Source organism: Alnus glutinosa, chromosome 4 (assembly GCF_958979055.1).
Source record: "Alnus glutinosa chromosome 4, dhAlnGlut1.1, whole genome shotgun sequence".
NCBI classification, from domain to species: domain Eukaryota; kingdom Viridiplantae; phylum Streptophyta; class Magnoliopsida; order Fagales; family Betulaceae; genus Alnus; species Alnus glutinosa.
This window is the reverse complement of record NC_084889.1, coordinates 28,983,327-29,000,853: the sequence shown is the minus strand read 5'-3', so window position 1 is coordinate 29,000,853 and position 17,527 is coordinate 28,983,327. Positions and strand designations below refer to the sequence as shown.

The 17,527-nt window shown below is 38.5% G+C and overlaps 2 protein-coding genes across 3 annotated transcripts; both read right to left on the bottom strand.

Annotated features, from left to right (window-relative positions):
* On the bottom strand, window positions 1–8,775 carry LOC133867042 (putative 3,4-dihydroxy-2-butanone kinase). 2 transcript variants are annotated; one of them, XM_062303715.1, is made up of 14 exons: window positions 8,642–8,775; window positions 7,860–7,972; window positions 7,703–7,750; window positions 7,282–7,353; window positions 7,103–7,192; window positions 6,362–6,535; window positions 5,954–6,037; window positions 3,502–3,645; window positions 3,362–3,402; window positions 1,226–1,309; window positions 1,038–1,111; window positions 857–969; window positions 681–776; window positions 1–323 (listed from the first exon to the last, which is right to left on the bottom strand). In XM_062303715.1, the coding sequence occupies exons 1-14, from the start codon at window positions 8,751–8,753 to the stop codon at window positions 180–182; spliced, it is 1,389 nt and encodes a 462-aa protein (XP_062159699.1). In that variant the 5' UTR covers window positions 8,754–8,775; the 3' UTR covers window positions 1–179. The 2 variants fall into 2 exon arrangements, with proteins under 2 accessions (XP_062159699.1, XP_062159701.1); XM_062303717.1 differs by lacking the exon at window positions 5,954–6,037.
* Window positions 8,776–9,333: 558 nt separating this feature from the next.
* On the bottom strand, window positions 9,334–11,505 carry LOC133866283 (uncharacterized). Its single transcript, XM_062302811.1, has one exon. The coding sequence runs from the start codon at window positions 11,503–11,505 to the stop codon at window positions 9,334–9,336; it is 2,172 nt and encodes a 723-aa protein (XP_062158795.1).
* Between the last annotated feature and the right edge of the window lie 6,022 nt (window positions 11,506–17,527).

The following is a 17,527-nucleotide window of genomic DNA, read 5'->3' as shown; positions in this document are numbered from 1 at the left end:
TGAGAGAGAAGAATGAGTTCTCCTAAAATTAATGTAGCCAATAAAATTACAATTGGATCAAAATTTAACAGTAACCTATCATGCATTCAATAATAATTTTAAAAACCACATTTGACTCAAAGAAGACATAAGTCGTCCTTATAAAATTCTCGGAGAAGAATTAGTCCTACACTCGAGTATCACCAACAGCCATAGAGGATACGACAGTTACATAATTCCTTGACAGCTAAAGCTGCTGCTCTGTACCATGAAGCTGCAGCCACTGCACCAGGATCTGGAACTGATGAAAGGATCTCCCCAGAGACATAGCTTGAACGCCCAGCCTACAAAAGCAATCCCGTCAAATAAAGAAAAAAGGCTTGATTTTCAACAAATAATGAAAAAAATTTGGAAAAAAAATCTACCAGTATGGATGTTAGAAAGTATAACAGAAATGAATGGACAGGAACTGTTTAATCATTTTCTTTGAACCCTAGTCCTTTCCAAGATCCAACTGACGCTCACAGGATTCAGGGAAATTGCTTCCAACTTCATTACCGTGAAAAGAAACATGTTGATTGAAGTGGCTTCTGTTGTTCAAAGGCTATTTACGTTCATGTATGTCCTTTGAGTAGAAACAATGGCTAGCGAAAGAGGCTCAATACCAATGAAGTAAGGAAAAGGATCAATAAGAATGTCACCTGTGCCTGCATGTGCTTGGTTGCCTCGGCTCCAGCCAATGCTGCTTCTGACGAGAGGACAAAAGCAGTATAAGGAACATCCCCAGCATTTAACCTCTGTACGTGAAGTTAGATACATTAGTCCCGTAAGGCCACATTGACTATGAACACAAACGATAACGATCATTGTTAACAACCTCCTGAAGCATCGATGACGCTGGAATAAGGGCATCTAACAATGTGCGATAACCAGCACTAGCTCCGCCGTATTTACTGACTGCAGCAATGGAAGCTTCAAGTGCTTCAGCCCCTGAATCAAGAAAGTCAATGAGTGGAGGTGCAAGTCTGATTATTATAGCATTAGGAGGATCATCTCACATTGTTTTGCTGTGACAACTGACTGGGAGCTTGCAGTCAACTGTGCATATGCTGCCTTACAAAATATATTGTATCTGTTTTCAAAAGAGAGATGAAGTGATTTTTCAGACTAATGTGAAAGAAACTAGTTTTCAAAAGACATTATTGTTAAAGCTAAATCAAGGAAAGATTCAGGTAGAGTAAAATACATGATCCCACTAGTTCCTCCCATAACTCTTCTAATAGATGATCCGATTTCGTTCACTGTTTCTGCAGCATCATTCAGAGGATAACTGGGAGCAGATGAAGATTAAGGTAAGACCATGAGTTTAGCTTAATTTGGAATTATGATCATCTTGAACCAATAATAGTGCTTCAGCATTACTAATATAACAAAGTCAAAGATCTGGGAGCTAAAAGCCAACAAGTGAGATGGCCTAAAAATTTCAATAACTGCAAATATGTAGCACAACCATATCTATCAATAGTCTTCACCAGACATGAACAAGCTATAATAGACAACCTCTCCAATCTTTGTCTCTAAATTCATCACTATATTATGCAGAAAGATAGAGAGAAGAAATAAAGGCTTCTGATTAAACCCCCCCCCCCCCCCCCCCCCCCCCCCCCCCCAGCTTGGGTATATCACTATCCACTATTCAACCCAGCCATAAACTTGATTTTATATATATGTGAATGTTACATACTCACTGAGTATAAATAATACCTAGGAAGTTAAGCAATGATCCTCGACTTAACATGTTTTATCTTTTTCAGACACCTCTTTTTCAAATACATTCATTATCACATAATTCAAATCCAAAAACAGAAACCCAAAATACATTCATTATCACATAATTCTTTCATCATCATCCCCAACCCCTTTAAGGAAGAAGCCACTTCGTATACACATTCCTATCGGGTAAACCTTGGACCAGCCCATGATGCCCCCTACCCACAGATCGGGTAAAACTCTGGCTTTGCCCGTGGGCTGATCCCAAGGAATTGTTTGCACACGAGAGGATTCGAACCTTAAACTTGATGGAAATGCCACCAAGACTAAGGCCCTTACCACTTGAGCCAAGCCCTTGGAGTAACCGATTCCTATAATCAAGATATCAACCATAGGTAAGACCTTGATGGTCTTCAATGGGTTACCGTTCTAGACTGATTGTTGCCAATTTAGAGCATGTATGATTTTGGGGAGAATATAGAGTTTGAAAAATTGGGCGAGAATTAGGGTTGAAGAGATTGAGGTAATAGTGCACAGACACAGGGAGAGAGAGAGAAACGGGTACCTGACTGATTTTTTTCGTGTAAATTTAGTCAATAATTGGGAACACAATGGTTGCCCATGGGTACCCAATTATTACCCATCTAATCTTAGTCCTAATGGATAACTGTACATTTATACCCATCAAATAAATTTAGTGTACCCACTCCCATTTAGCCTTTTTTTTATCAGTCGCACACCCCATTTAACTAGGGAGGGTAAATGGGTATGGGCACACTTTGTCGCCCCTATATAAATGTCACATCTTAGAACCTGAAAAGTCATGCCTATTGTTCAACTTCCACTCTCGAGGACAATTAACTGCCCCATGACAGGCAACCTTGACATTGGAGTTAACTTTGCCATGAAATAAGTAACTGATATTGACAAAAGAAGCCTCATGTTAGTTTAACAAATCAGATTAGGCATATGTCCAAATGAACTCCATTCAGCGCGATTCTATTTCACAATATCAGAGAATTTCCCGACATATATATATATGTCATTCTCCACCCACTATTTTCGTAAAGCTCAACCACGTTAACAACTTAAATTTCTCTCACCCCCCCCCCCCCCCCCCATAGAATACGCCCGCCTTCGATATAAATGTGAATCTGTGTCTCTACTCACGTGGAATTAAATCCTATCATTCATAAAATAATAATAAATATTACAACTATCTAATCATAACTTCCTAGTTACACATCCTCCATCTATCCACTTCCTTCTTTTTACCCATTTTTTTCTTTTTCTTTAATAGGTGTCTTCTTCTAGGTGTTGAAGAAGACAAGAATGATCTATGAAGAAACCACCCACCAAACTTTAGCATCATATCTAATGGCACATTTTGAACAGCATCTACTTTCAGTCATTGAATGAATAAATTCGATATTTCAAGCCTCTTTGAACAACTAAGTAGATGCAATGCAATAGGTCAATCATCTGTATGGATGTTCTCAAAAAAAAAAAAAAAAAATGGTTACTGTGGATTTTGTCCTCTATATTTGCCACAAAACTGCAATTTTCTCAGCTAAACCAAAAAAAGAAAGTAAGAGTTCAAATAGAAACTTACTTTTTAATGTCCTCCAGAATTGCTGTTGCACCTCTATGCATCTGCAAATGCAGATTAATTTGACATGACATGATACATACCATGCAGTGCGTGAAACAATAAATGGGAAATAATGATAAGAGTTTTAGGATAGGACTCACTGTTGACCCACAGTCACCATCACCTAATTTGCTGTCCCATTCATTTAGACCATCCCTAAGATTGATAACTGCATTTGCTGCTGCTTCAATAGCCGCCTCAAGAATCTGGCCTTGTTGATTAAGTTGTGGTGGTCGACTTAATGACTAGTCAAAAGTAGATATCAGCAATCAGGTCTAACGAGGTAGTGGTGTAAACAAAAAAAAAAAAAAAAAAAAAACAGAGAAAATATATAATTGAAAAATAGAAAACATATATCAGCATATCACAAGCCTGTCAATTGCGTCCCAGAATTCAAGAGAAAAAGTACAGACAGAATGAGGACCAGTAGTGTTAGACGAAATTTATACCATTAAGTTACCACTATAATCTACCCAACCTTTTCCTGACCCCATCATATATGTCCACACATACTGACTGATTACAATGCCTATACGTATGGAAGTGAGGGTTTCACATTTTTCTACAGCAACTCAAGCCAATCAAACCAGGTGTGTACAGAAAAAGAGTTACAGAAATTGTAAAATCCAGGCTGAGTAGCTAACTTGTCTCAGACAGCAAAGTCATCTTAACCTGATTTTCCACGAGGCAACCAATAAATGTTATGAGCATACCTCATCACCCTTTGTTGAACGAGATGGTGGCACTGGAACAGGCATCTTGGCAGGTGGATGATTACCTGCCAGTAAAGATAACTCCTGAGCTCCATGAAAATCAGATCAATATAGAACTACTTTAAGTGGAACTCCTTTTGGCATTAGATCAATTTACAGAATCACTTCATGTAAGAAGCCCCTAGCGGAATGCCAAGATACTTCAGGAGTAAAGAGGAAGTCCTGCAACCCAAGATGCCAGCCAACTCATCCACAATATCCACAATGCCCACATGAACCAAAACAGACTTGGCCAGGTTAATCTTTAAATCAGAAACAGCTTCAAAAAATAATAATAGAACACGGAGATAGCGAAGGTGATTAGGGTTGGCCCCACCAAAAATCAAAGTATCATCCACGAACAAGAAGTGAGAGATATTAACAGTAGGAGGCCTAGATCCTGTAGAGAATCCTGAGACAAGACCTCGATCAACAGTAGCAGTAATCATTTTGCTCAAAGCCTCCATGACTATAACGAATAGAAAATGAGACAGAGGATCGCCTTGTCTCAACCCGCGAGAGCTACTGAAGAAACCAGCTGGAGAACCATCAACCAAGACGGAGAAATGTATTGAGGAAATGCAATGCGCTATCCAAGAACACCATTTCTCTCTAAAACCACATCTTTCCAACATGTAAAAAAGGAAATTCCAGTTAATATCGTCAAAAGCCTTCTTAATATCCAGCTTGCAAAGCTAGATTCACCAGACTCGATGCGACTATCCAAACATTCGCTAGCAATGAGAACCAAGTCCAGAATTTGTCTACCTTTACCAAAAAGCGTTCCGAGGCTTTGAAATTATCTTCTCCATGACACTACTCATTCTATTAGTAAGGACTTTAGCGATGAGGGCCTTTTTTTTAATCTTCAAGACGAGCTTTCACCTTCAAAATTGGGCTTTGATTAGTCACAACAGGTTGGGCCTTCGCCATAAGCTTCGCCAAACAGAACCAACCTGATTCAAAAAATTAAACCCTTCCAGCCCAAAAGAAATCAAGCCCTCATCCACTATCTCAAGAGCCCGGTCCACTTCCCCCTTTAATTTCTCCAGCCGACTTTTTCATTTTCAAAGATTCCCACCGATATCCACCACGTCATCCACTCGTACAACGTCGTCTCCTTCTACAGCACAAAAGCAGTGAATGGATGTGCCTGCCAACCTGCCTTGAGCAACCTCCTTACACGTATTCATGATTTTTTTTAAAAAAAAATGTTCTCATTATTTTACTTGATATGAAGTCACATCAATAGCTAGGTGCCTCCCTTCACAAGAAGAGATAGATGGAGTATTCAAATACGCCAGTAATAGCTACACATGTCAAACATCTAGAAAATGTCTTCAAGACTTCATAAATGACATGAAATATATAACTCCAATGAGAAACATTTAAAGAACAACCTGGCAAATTAATGATGGAATAACATAAATGCTTCAAAATTCTCATTTCAGGCTATTTTCACAAGACCATGTATATTAATCAGACATAAAATTGTTTTTTTTTTTCCTTCTTAATAATTTTGTAACCAAAGATCCCCTCCCCCCCCACCCCTTTTTTTTTTCCTTTCCCCTCTTTGGCATGGGGGGAGAAGATGCCACTTGGAGGGCCATTAGCATAATTTTGTGGAATACAATATATGGAACACAATTTTTTTTTAATGAGTAATTGCAAGTTTATAAAAAAGTGCAAAGGCGCAATCCCAAGTACACAAGAGAGACACCTAACTGGAAGCAGAGAGAGTACAAATTTGGTTTTGGAATACACTAAAAGAAGAGTTGACCATAAAATACTTGGGACATACCGGTAAGAGTATTTGAGTAAGAACATGAGAAACCACCACATCCACAGGCTGAATGTCAGCCAACGCAGCACCAGGTTCACCATGCTGTAAAGAAATGCATGCTTAATATGCCTGATATGAAAATGTGGAACAAGGATCGAATTCCTTCAGAGGTAAAAGTAGAACCAAGCAATAGGTAGAGAATACCAGCAAATAATAGCCAGTGAATAGATTAAAAAAAAAAAAAAAATCAACTACAGATAATACCAGCAAATAAAAGGCCAGTGAATAGATAAAAAAAAATCAACTAAGGATGCATTCAGCAGAGAATAAACTCCAGATTCTACTACACCAACTTATAATTTTAGAAACTGAAAAATACTACTGCACATCTTATTTGCACGACTGACACACTTCAAAACAGCTTACAATTCCAAGGCCAAGTTCCATTTTCCCTGGACCCAAACGATCTGATGTACCCCGTCCAGGAAGTGTGCAAACAGATAGCGCAACACCCATTGTTCCAACCATTTCTGATGCACATTTTGCTTCAGTAGCAACTTCAGCAAGGGAAAGGCCAGCAGCAGCAGCAGCTCCAGCAACCTGTCTTTCACAAAGGGAAAGAATTTATAGGACAAATTTAGTGAAAGAAAAACATTAAAAAAGAATAACCTCGTGATTCTATTGTTTAATTAAATATAACAAGCCATGAGTCCCAAGGGGGAAAGAAGGAATACTAGAAGAATCTCATTGACAACCGAGACACTATGATGTAATTTTGGTTCCCATTCTGGACACGACGAAATTATAAATCATGATCTCACTGAATGGCCAAGAAAGATTCTTGCCCTTCAATCATATGTTGGCCCTGTACTTATGATTTTTTTCACTATACACCCTAATGCACATGTTAAGATAACTAATCTACAAGTCATTAATTGATTGATGAAAAAAAATAAAAGAAAATACTGATAAAACAAGGAAGAAGAGAACTAGGAATAGGAAATTTTCTGTAATAAAGGATGAAGCATGAAGGATAAGAGGAGAGAGAGAGAGAGAGGAAATAGAGCCTATAATCAGTTGAGGGCTCCTGTGTGTTGCTGTTTCTTTTTTTTTTTAGGGGGGGGGGGGGGAGGTGGGGGGAAGGATTTGGAGGGAGAGAGAGAGAACCTTATGAATGAGAATAGTCCCAGCCAATCCTCTTCGTCCGGCTATACCATGAGGTGGAGGTAAAGCACAATCATCCCCAACAATTACGGTCTACATGGTGCACACAAAAAGTTCTATTAGATTTTTTTAGGCTAACTATGTATAAGATGCTTTCCTGTGAAAATTTAAAGAAAGCATACCTCCACTTTATAACCTTCAGATTTTGCTTGCTCAGCAGCCAAACCAAAATTTAAACGATCACCAGTATAATTCTGTCAACAACAGATTACAGCACCATGAATCAAGATACAAAGCTAAATGACTCCTATTAATCAGACCATCCTTATCCAGCTTCTACACTTCAAGCAATATAGTTTCAAGCATTTTGTAAAGGTGTCAAAATGCTTTCTCTCTATCTCTACTCCTTTTTTTTCTCTCTTCCTCTTTAACTGGTGTGGGGGTTATCCAGAACCAACATCACTTTTACAAAAAGAAACGCCATTAGACACACTGAACAAGGACACCACCACATATCATGATAACAAACTGACAGGTAGTTTTTTTTTTTGACAAGTAACAAACTGACAAGTAGTTAACGTAGTACTTTAAAAATAATGATACCTTGACAATTAGAAGACATCCCATAGGACCAGTTACAGCACGGATGCCCTAAAAGTAAAGTTGTAGGTTAGGTCAGGGTCATCTAAGAAGAGCAATAATAATTATTGACAGGTATATGCACTTCCAACTACAAGAATAAACGAGAACAAAACCATACAGCTAGAATTGAATCAACTGGTGGAGAGGCAAAAACATCCCCACAAATAGCTGCTGTCAGCATCCCCTCCCCCACAAATCCCGCGTGCGCAGGCTCATGACCACTTCCACCTCCTGTATGAGATAGATCAATATAACAGAGGGCTCCCTAGGATGACCAATTTAATTGCAGGGCAGTACCAGAATGTAAGAATCACTATTGTTCAATGCATTACATTGAAAAAGGGGTAATAATAGTGGATCATATTTGGATCGGACACCAAAGCTCCAAAGCCCATAAGCTCCATGTTTACTCAACAGCATAACGTATTAGACAAAAAAAAAAGTGAAAGTTTCATATTTCTTTTTATCATATTCGGCGCCCCACGCCAATCCCCTAAAACCCAAAAAGGACAAAAAAAAAAAAAAAAAAAAAAAAAAAAAAAAAAAAAGAAGAAGAAGAAGAAAAGGTTATAATATCTTTCTTTGAGGAAATTACGTTACTCCCTGCCTTTTAAGTTTACTTATTCTCCTTTTCCTTTAACAAACGTTTTACTTATTCCCCTTTTCCTTTAATAAACGTTTTTATTTCTTAATAAAAGAAATTAAAAATAAAAATAAAAAAATAAAAAATAAAAAAAGGGAAAAAGATTTCACTAAAAATTATCTTACAATACTCCAGATAAATAAAAATATTTCTTCATGTATTCTGTACAACAGTAGTTTCTCTAGTTTTTTCACATCACGTGTAATCTTTCTTCATTCTTTCTAAATAAAACCAAAGAGAACCATGAGAGAACAAACCTTGCAAACGGGCCATAAATGTGTCAAAATATGGGGAGATAACCAAAGAATCATGTAGATTGCTTTCGGACCCTAGACGGACTGCAAGATTCCTGATATAAATTAAAACCATCTTGCCATTTGGACCATTGCCTCTTCAAACCATTGTATGCCTTCAATTCTTTTGGCCCAAAGTTCTTAACAGAAACATCAAACTGCAACCCGCTGGAGCACAGATCATCAAACAGTTCTGGTCCAACAGTTTTTGAGTCTCTCTCTAAGACAGTGCCCAGATCGTTACGCCTTTTGTGCGGGTCGGAAACGTTGCCATTAGGAACATGCTTCTTCTCAGACACTTTAAAAATCATGATATCAAATTTCTTGTCTTCAAAGACATTTCCCTTCCCTTGATCCATGGTAGAGCACTTGAGTGCAACTGGATGGTATAAACAGAAAGGTTTTGATTTTTGAGAGGTGCCCCACATATCTTCTCTGTCATCAGCAAGGGATACATCAGGGTCATCATGAAGCTCACAACCAGAATCTGACACGGCCATTTCACTGGCCACTTGCTTGACTTCATCATATCGCAGGTTAAGTTCCTTCTCCAATGAAAATCCACCTGCTTCTTCCATATCAGAATAGCCGTTACGATATTCATGAACTGTAAGTAGAACAGGAAGAGGAAGAACTGGACCTACAAGAGCATCATCTCACTGAACTTTCCGTGACCACTTATTGCTATGGCATGAAGGTTTTCTTAAAAAAAAAGGTGGCAATTGAGGTTGGTTTGGAACAACTAGAAATTCCAAAGCTACCTTTTTCTGGTCCACAAGTACTTCAAGGAACTCAGAGTAGTTGGAATAGGCAAGTTGCAATAGTTCCATTGGCAGGCCTGCCCACAATCTCCTCAAAGCAACCTCATGGATGCTTGTTGGCGAGCTGATGCCATTAAAAACAACAGCAACAGCAGGAGAAGATCTCAATCGACCGAACCCACAAGCCTTCAACTTCTCGCACAAGATTTCATGAGATTCTATACTAAAAGAGTTATTCTCTCGAGTACCCTTAAAAGGCTTTTTCATTTTTGAACTCAGGACTTTACTAAGGTTACCATTTAAATATGCCAAGAGGTTATCGAGTTTCAGGTATTTGAATCTTCTGGGAAATCTATATTCCTCTTCATCCTGAATATAGAGAAAATTGTCTTCAAAATGCAACAATTCTCTATGAAATTCTTTCGACTTGTTTACAAAATCCCACGAGGCATGATATCTTTGTAATTCAAGCTTCCCCGAAGACATAAGCCTTATCAGTGTAAAACCACCAAATTCATCTGACCCACAAAGCAGCGAAGATAAACCCTTGTTTAGGATGCCAAAACCCAAAACTATTTCTTTCTTCTGCTGCCAATCAATCCATTCAGGAAGATCATCCTTCAAAATCTCCTCTCTTACGAGACAGCTTCCACACCGACAATCACGGCCTGACAATAAGAGATCTGAAGGGAGCTCCCATGCATAAACAGTTTTCAAAGCTTCCAAAATTTCAGAAGCAATGCAATCTCTGGGGACTGGTGAAGTAGGTCCATAGCAAAAGAGATTAAACTCACAATTCCAAAAAGATCCCAATATAATGCAAAAACCCGATTCTGAAGCCCACCTATATGTATCATCCCTCGGGTTTGATCTCAATTCTGTCAATCTAAATACATCAATGTAGTAAGGTTTATCAAGACCATGACCCCATTGCAAAACCGGCACCATCGGCTTCCGCACATCACAAAGAAGCAACAGGCTATCCGAAGCCAGCACAAAATAAAAACGATCAGAATCAACCATCGTAAACGTAAGGAACCGTTCGTTTTTAACATTTGCATACAATCTCAACATCTCAACCTTGGCCAAACAACTCACAACACATTCATCAAACCTCAAATCGACCAAAAAAACCGCATTGGACCGCACAGCCACCAAAATCCTAGGATGCCAACTGAACTCACAACACAACCATGTATGAGCCCCTGAGGTACCCGAATCATCGTCCCAGGGAACCCGCAACCTAGTCCCTCTAAAACGTGCATTTGAAGCACCAGCTTTCGAACAAGACTCCAAATCAAACAAGAACAATTCGCCACTCTCCAACAGAACCACACTCTCCTCTAGCAAATGTGGACTCCAACAAGCCCACGCAACAGAGCAACTCTTAAACACCTTACTCCCCAAACAAACCAAACTCGGCCTTTGCGAACTCAAACCAAGCCCTTTAACCTTCACAACAAACCAATGCACAGAATACAACGTAGAAGCCATCACATACCCAACGCTAACAAAGGAACCCGAATTACCAGCCGGAATCGCACCCGAACCGACCGCCGGGTTCACCGAGATCCTGAGAATCCGATACTCGAACCCGGTCCTTTCCCAGAAAACATCGCCGTTTTTATCGACCCGAACGTCAAAAGCTGACCCCGAACCGTTCACAGACAGCCCCAAGAACCCGACTTGCTCGGAGTTGGCACCGGTTGGGAAGAAGACGAGGAGAGAGTTGGAACAGGGAAGTTGTAGGAAGGAGAGGTGGTTGTGGAGGAGATGGGAAGCGGCGTCGTTTTGGAGGGGGCCGAGGAGAGAAGCAACGGAGGAGGAGGTGGAGTGGGTAAGAGAGGAGGAGGTGAGGAGGAATCTTGGCAGAGAGAGGTGGGGAGGAGGGGGGAGAGAGCGGGGGAAGAGGGAAGGGGAGGAGAATATGACGGTCAGTGTTCGGGGGATAGGGTTGAAGAGGAGAGGCCCGAGAATGGGTTTGGCTGAAGGGCCTGAGAGGAGGAGTGGAGGGGCGAAGACTGTGGAGACTGGGAAGAGGGACTTCCATTCCGACGACAAGTTCATCGTTGGGGAAGAGGAAGAGGAAGACAGCTCTGTTATTCACTTCTATACGGTTGTGGCAGAAACCCAACCTTTTGTGCCCTGCAATGAGAACTTGACAAGTCAGCCTGAAACAACTTAAGAAAAACAATCAAAAACACTGAATCATAACCACTTTACTTTAAAAAAAAAAAAAAAAAAAAAAAAAAAAAAAAAAAAAAAACTCACACACCGAGAAAACCCTTTTATTGCCTCTCTCTTCTCCCATTCAAAACCGCCTTTTCCCATTCAAGCTAGTCTAACATCACCGGAAGCCAGTCTACCATATCATTAGTACCTCCCCCAACTTTTAGAATAAAAGTTCAAATAAACCAATGATTTGTCCAAGTATGATTTTGTTTCGGAATTTTGGACTTGTGGATTCAAAAGAGAACCTTTTTTTTTTCCGTTTCTTATCTTATGAGGTTTTTGGCTTCGAATGAGGCCGAGTTTCACCGGTCCTTTGTTTCGGAAATTTGGTACTTAAAACAGGTTGGGTTTCACCGATCTTGGATTTCGAGGTTTTGGCTCTGAGAGAGGTCGAGTTTCATCGGTCCTTTATTTCGGAGATTTGGTACTCCAAACAAGTCAGGTTTATCCGATCGTGGCTTTCGAGGTTTTGACTCCGAAAGAGGTCGAGTTTCATCGGTCCTTTGTTACAAAGATTTGGTACTTGAAATAGGTTGAGTTTCATCGATCCTGGCTTCGAGGTTTTGGCGTCGAGAGAGGTCGAGTTTCATCAGTCCTTTGTTTTGGAGATTTTGTACTCAAAATAGGTCAGGTTTCACCGATCCTTGCTTTCGAGGTTTTGGCTCCGAAAGAGACCGAGTTTTATCAGTCCTTTGTTTTGGAGATTTGGTACTCGAAATAGGTCGGGTTTCAATGATCCTTGCTTTCGAAGTTTTGGCTCCGGAAGAGGCCGAGTTTCATCGGTCCTTTGTTTCGGAGATTTGGTACTCAAAACAGGTCAGGTTTCACCGATCCTTGCTTTCGAAGTTTTGGCTCCGAAAGAGGCCGAGTTTCATCGGTCCTTTGTTTTGGAGATTTGGTACTTGAAATGCAGCCGAGATGGAAGCTCGCATAGCTCAAATGTCAAGAGAAATGGAGGTTCTAACCCAACAAAACCTCTATTTGCAAAGGCGATTGGAGGAGGAACGAGTCCTCGAGGTATCCAAAGAACATGGCGAAGAAGAAAGCAACACACATGAAGAGGAAGACAGGGAGAGCCGAAGAGCACCCGAAAGGAGTCGGACAGATAATCAATTTCGGCGGACAGAAGGCGCCGAAAACCTTCCAGCCGGTGAAATGGTGAATCGTGTCCGGGAAGGAGTTATAAACCCTCTGTTCATAGAAAGAAGGCTCAGCGAAGCCATTGCCACTATCAATGAAAAAGTACACAAAAAAAAATATAACAAACGTAAAAAAATCAAAACTATATACATGATTCCAATCTAAAGCTATGAAATATACTGAATTTGAAATTAGCATATGATATGATAATTCTGTTGGCCTGACATGCAAGTTCGAAAAGTTTGAGAGGTTGGCTGCAATAGGCCTAGTCTACCAATTTTCTTGAGCCAGGGCTGGGCTCTAGCTAGTGCCTTGCATATTGATACAACTTCCCTAACCGTGATTAATGGTTTTGTTTCACCAATTTTCTCAACAAAAGATAACACAAACAAAATGGGGGCAAATGGGCAATAACCTACATAACGAAAATTAGTGTTTTAGGTTGATTTTGTGGGAGACACATCATACACGTTAGTTGGAAGATTGTACGCTATCTAGAGTGCGTTTGGATTGCGATTTCATAGAGAAAAAGTGCGATTTTAAACCAAATTGCAGAAAATGAACCGTTTGGAAACTGCGTTTTTAAAAAATTGCGATTTGAAAATGCAGAAAAGTGTTTATTCAAATCGTAAGCAATGAGGTGCTTTTTTGAAAACGCAGTCTTTTAAAAGGCTAAACTACGATTTTAAAGGTCAAATTGTGATTTTGCCAAACGCTTAACTGCATTTTTAAAAATCACTTTTTTAAATCGCACATTTTAAAATTGCTATTTTTAAATCGCAAACCCAAACAGACCCTTAACTAGTCCAATAAAAAATTACATCCTAGCGAACTAATCCGACAATCCCAATTAGTTGGTAAAATACATGAAAATAAATTCAATCTCAATTCTCCCATATTTTGGCGGGGCATGAAAAAGGTAGTCTCAATCCTTGAGTTGAACCCCAAAATTTTCCCCACTAAGAAGAAGCCAAGTCTAGGCACTTTTGGCTCTAACCTTCTACTTTTTTTCTTTTCTTTTCTTTTTCTTCTTCTTCTTCTTCTTCTTTTTTTTCTTTCTTTTTTTTTTCTTTTTTTTTTTTTTTTTTTTTAATTTTTAACGATGAACCCTTCCAAGGCAGTGCCACTTCGTGTATCCATTGTTAGGTAAACTTCGAATCCGTGTAAAGCGCTACCTCCATATGGATTAGGTAATACTCCAGCTTCACCAGCGGACTAGCCCTAAGAAAGTGTTTACAGCCAAAATGATTCAAACCTTAGACTTTATAGAACTACCACAAAACCAAAACCCTTACCATTTGAGCCAACCCTTTGGGATTTCTAACCTTATACTCATCCAGGTGACTTGCGTTGTATAAAAATTATTCTATTATATCATTTTGGGGTAATTACCTTTTCCCCCCATCAACTACCAGCCATTGTCAACATGCCCCCATGAACTGACACCTCGACCAAAAGAGAGCATACAATTACCAACTTTACATACTTTGCCACCCTCCGTCAGGGAATCCCGTTAACTTGGACGGAATATTCCATTTTTGGGCGTTAATTTTGGTTTAAAGACCAAAATGCCCTCCAACAGTAATTAATAAAAAAATATTAAAATTAATATGTTTAAAAAAGTTGAGGGCATTTATGTCATTTTTGAATTTGAGTTAGGGTATTTAAGTCTTTTTACGAATTAAACTGAAGGAAGGGGGCAAAGTATATAAAGTTGGTAGTTGGATGCTCTCTTTTGGTCGAGGTATCAGTTCATGGGGCCATGTTAACAATGGTTGGTAGTTGATGGGAGAAAAATGTAATTACCCCTATCATTTTTGTAAGGTTTAAAATCTTGATCTTCTGTCCATTTTCAGTATGCTAGTATAAAAAGAAAATTTGTTATGCTGAGTTGCTGACAAAGCATATGAGATTAAAAAAAAAAAAACAGAAATTTAGATTAAAATATTGGATTTTATGTTTTTTCATTAATTGAGACATGAGGAAATGAATACTCTACTAGCTTAATGTAGTTATCCTATTTGGTCTTATTGAGAAGAGTTCACCATCTTCTGAATGAGAAACAGAGTAAAATATGCTATTTTCTTGTCGTCTCTGCAACTGTCATGCTGGCTACATGAAATTTTATTTTCCTCCTCATATCTGATGTTGCATCTAGAGCCAATATATTGGATTACAGTGTAGTTTTTACACTTTAATCAGAACAATGATGTGGGGATTGAAAACAGGGTTGTGAGAAGAAGACGATGGTGACTAATGCTCTGTTTGTTTTGGCGTAAAATGATTTTTGAAAAATAATTTTGGCATTTTCCGGTGTTTGGTGGGGGCGAAAATAATAGTCAATCGGAAAATGATTTCTATTTGACCAAAATTACTTAGTAAATTTCGATTTTTCGATGACGGCAGACGCATTCGACCCTCTTTTAAACAACGCAGTCGATCTTCATGTTCAAGCAGTCGACCACTACCGAAATCTGTCCGGTGCCGAAATCCAACAACGTCCAGTCACTACCGCCAGAATCTAGCGACCGGAATTTTGTCAGCCCAGATTCCGGCTACCAAATTGGTCGTATTCCGGCCATCTGGCCAGAATAATTGGATTCTGGCATGCTGGCTGGATCTGCTAGAACGACCAGATCTGGCCAGAACCACTGGATTCCGGTCACTAGCCGGACGGAACTGGCCATAACATCCTGCCCAGAACAGCTGGATTCCAGCCATTCTGGCGGGATTCCGGCCATAATGATTGGCTTCAGGCCATTCTAGTGGGATTCCAGCCAGAATGATCGGCTTTAGGCCGTTCTGTGCCAGATTTCGGCCACTTTTTCGAAATCTAGCCACATTCATCGAAATCCGGCCACTTTTCCCTGAATCCGGCCAATCTAGATTCCGACGAAATTGTCTGGATTCCAGCATTTATCACGGATTTTGGCTATAGTAGCCGGAATCCTATCAGCTAGTGACAGAATCTCGTCACCAGTGATTTTTATATTATTTTACATTAATATTTATATGTTCTGAATAAAAATTGATTTTTATAGGTTAATATGATTGAATGAAAATATAAAAAAATATTTGTGATTTTCCGTACGCGCCAAACACCAAAAATGCTTTCGGCGAAAAATATTTTCCTGAAAAATGATTTTCCTAAAACCATTTTACGTCGAAACAAACGGAGCATTAGAGAACACAATGGAATTATCTAAAATGATTCCACAGCAACATCACCGATTTGGTGAGAAAAACAAAATTGGTGAGTAAACAGTATTCACGAACAATTAAGCACTGTTCACTCACCAAATCAATAAAATACTATTAAATTTTATTATTATTTTATTTTTAGTTTCTCTCTCATGCATCACACACAACCTCTATTTTGAAAATATTATTTTAATGGAATAGTGATAGTGGATGTCTGAAATTATGAGGCTGCTGGAGGTGTTTTAAAAAAATGGATAGCTAAAATAGAGAAAAAATAGTTTTTGGCTAGTAAAATTTGATGAGGCTATTAAAAATGCTCTAAGGGGCTCAATCGAATGCATGGTTTTGGTCTTTGTTGTATTTTTTTTTTTTAACCTTGATGATGATGTGGCATAACATGTTTAATGACATGGCATGCCTCTGAGTTCAGTGGTTGAGTAGACATGTTGGCTGTATTATTTCAACATGTGTCATTTTTTGATTGGATAATACGTACAACAACATTAGAAACTTTACAAAATATGGGCGAAATTATTTATTTGATAACGATTCGAATCTTAGGGAATTGATAACTTTTTCCATTTTTTTCCCATTATATTTCATCTTAATTCTTTTTTGCTGTTCTTTTTTTTTTTTTAATGCAATTATAAATTTTCAGGCACAATGTTAAGTTTCATTGTAAAACAAAAAAATAAAAAATAAAAAAGGGAAAATGCTTCATATACTATAATTTTCACTATAATTCCTTTATAAATTCATGTGACAATTTATAAATGTATAGTTAATAGATAATCACAAACTAACTAAATTTACAACTCATGTTTGGCTAATTATAAGAAAATGTGTAGAAAAAGGTGTGGTACTCTTAGAGCAAGGACATTTCCACAAAGTTGCTCTAGCATTGAATATCTCTAAATGTGCCAACTTTTGTGCTTATCATGTTGTTAAATGGGTTGTTTTTCGTATTGTGTATAGAAGTACTTTCATATTTTTTTTTTCTTAGTTCTATTAGAGTAGAGTGTACAAGCGGTTGCGATTAATGGCTATAACCGCAACCGCCTAAAGCGGTTATTGAATTTTAACAATTGCAATCAATCGGAATTTAAGCAAATTTTAGCTAAAAAAATCACATTTTGTTATTTTAGCCAGCAACTTTTTAAAAGCGTCAAATATCAAATTCTTTAAATATTTATCTACTTTAAGAAAATATTATTTTTTATTAAATTTAAAGCAACCACTTCAACTGTCATTTATAGGACTTTTTCATGTTAATATTTAATATTATGCTATCCTTCAGTGCTACACATTAATGGGGAGAATACTTTGATATTTGTAATATGAAAGATTAATTAAAATGACACTACATGGAAACAAAAACTCCAAAAGCTTGTCTATCAGTTGCATTGTGTACATGCAAATTTTTTTTTTTTGAACGGAATAGCATGTGCTACTCATAGATCAAAGCCCAAAGGGCATACATGGTGAGACATGAGGGACAGACCCTCACACTCTAAGC

Coding starts and splice junctions, on each gene's coding strand:
- LOC133867042 (XM_062303715.1), bottom strand. CDS start 8,753: ATGGTTTTAATTTATATCAGGAATCTTGCAGTCCGTCTAGGGTCCGAA. Junction 1,310..3,361: donor ATTCTGGAGGACATTAAAAA/GTAAGTTTCTAT, acceptor ATCTGCTCCCAG/TTATCCTCTGAATGATGCTG. Junction 1,112..1,225: donor GGAGGAACTAGTGGGATCAT/GTATTTTACTCT, acceptor TTTTGAAAACAG/ATACAATATATTTTGTAAGG.
- LOC133866283 (XM_062302811.1), bottom strand. CDS start 11,505: ATGAACTTGTCGTCGGAATGGAAGTCCCTCTTCCCAGTCTCCACAGTC.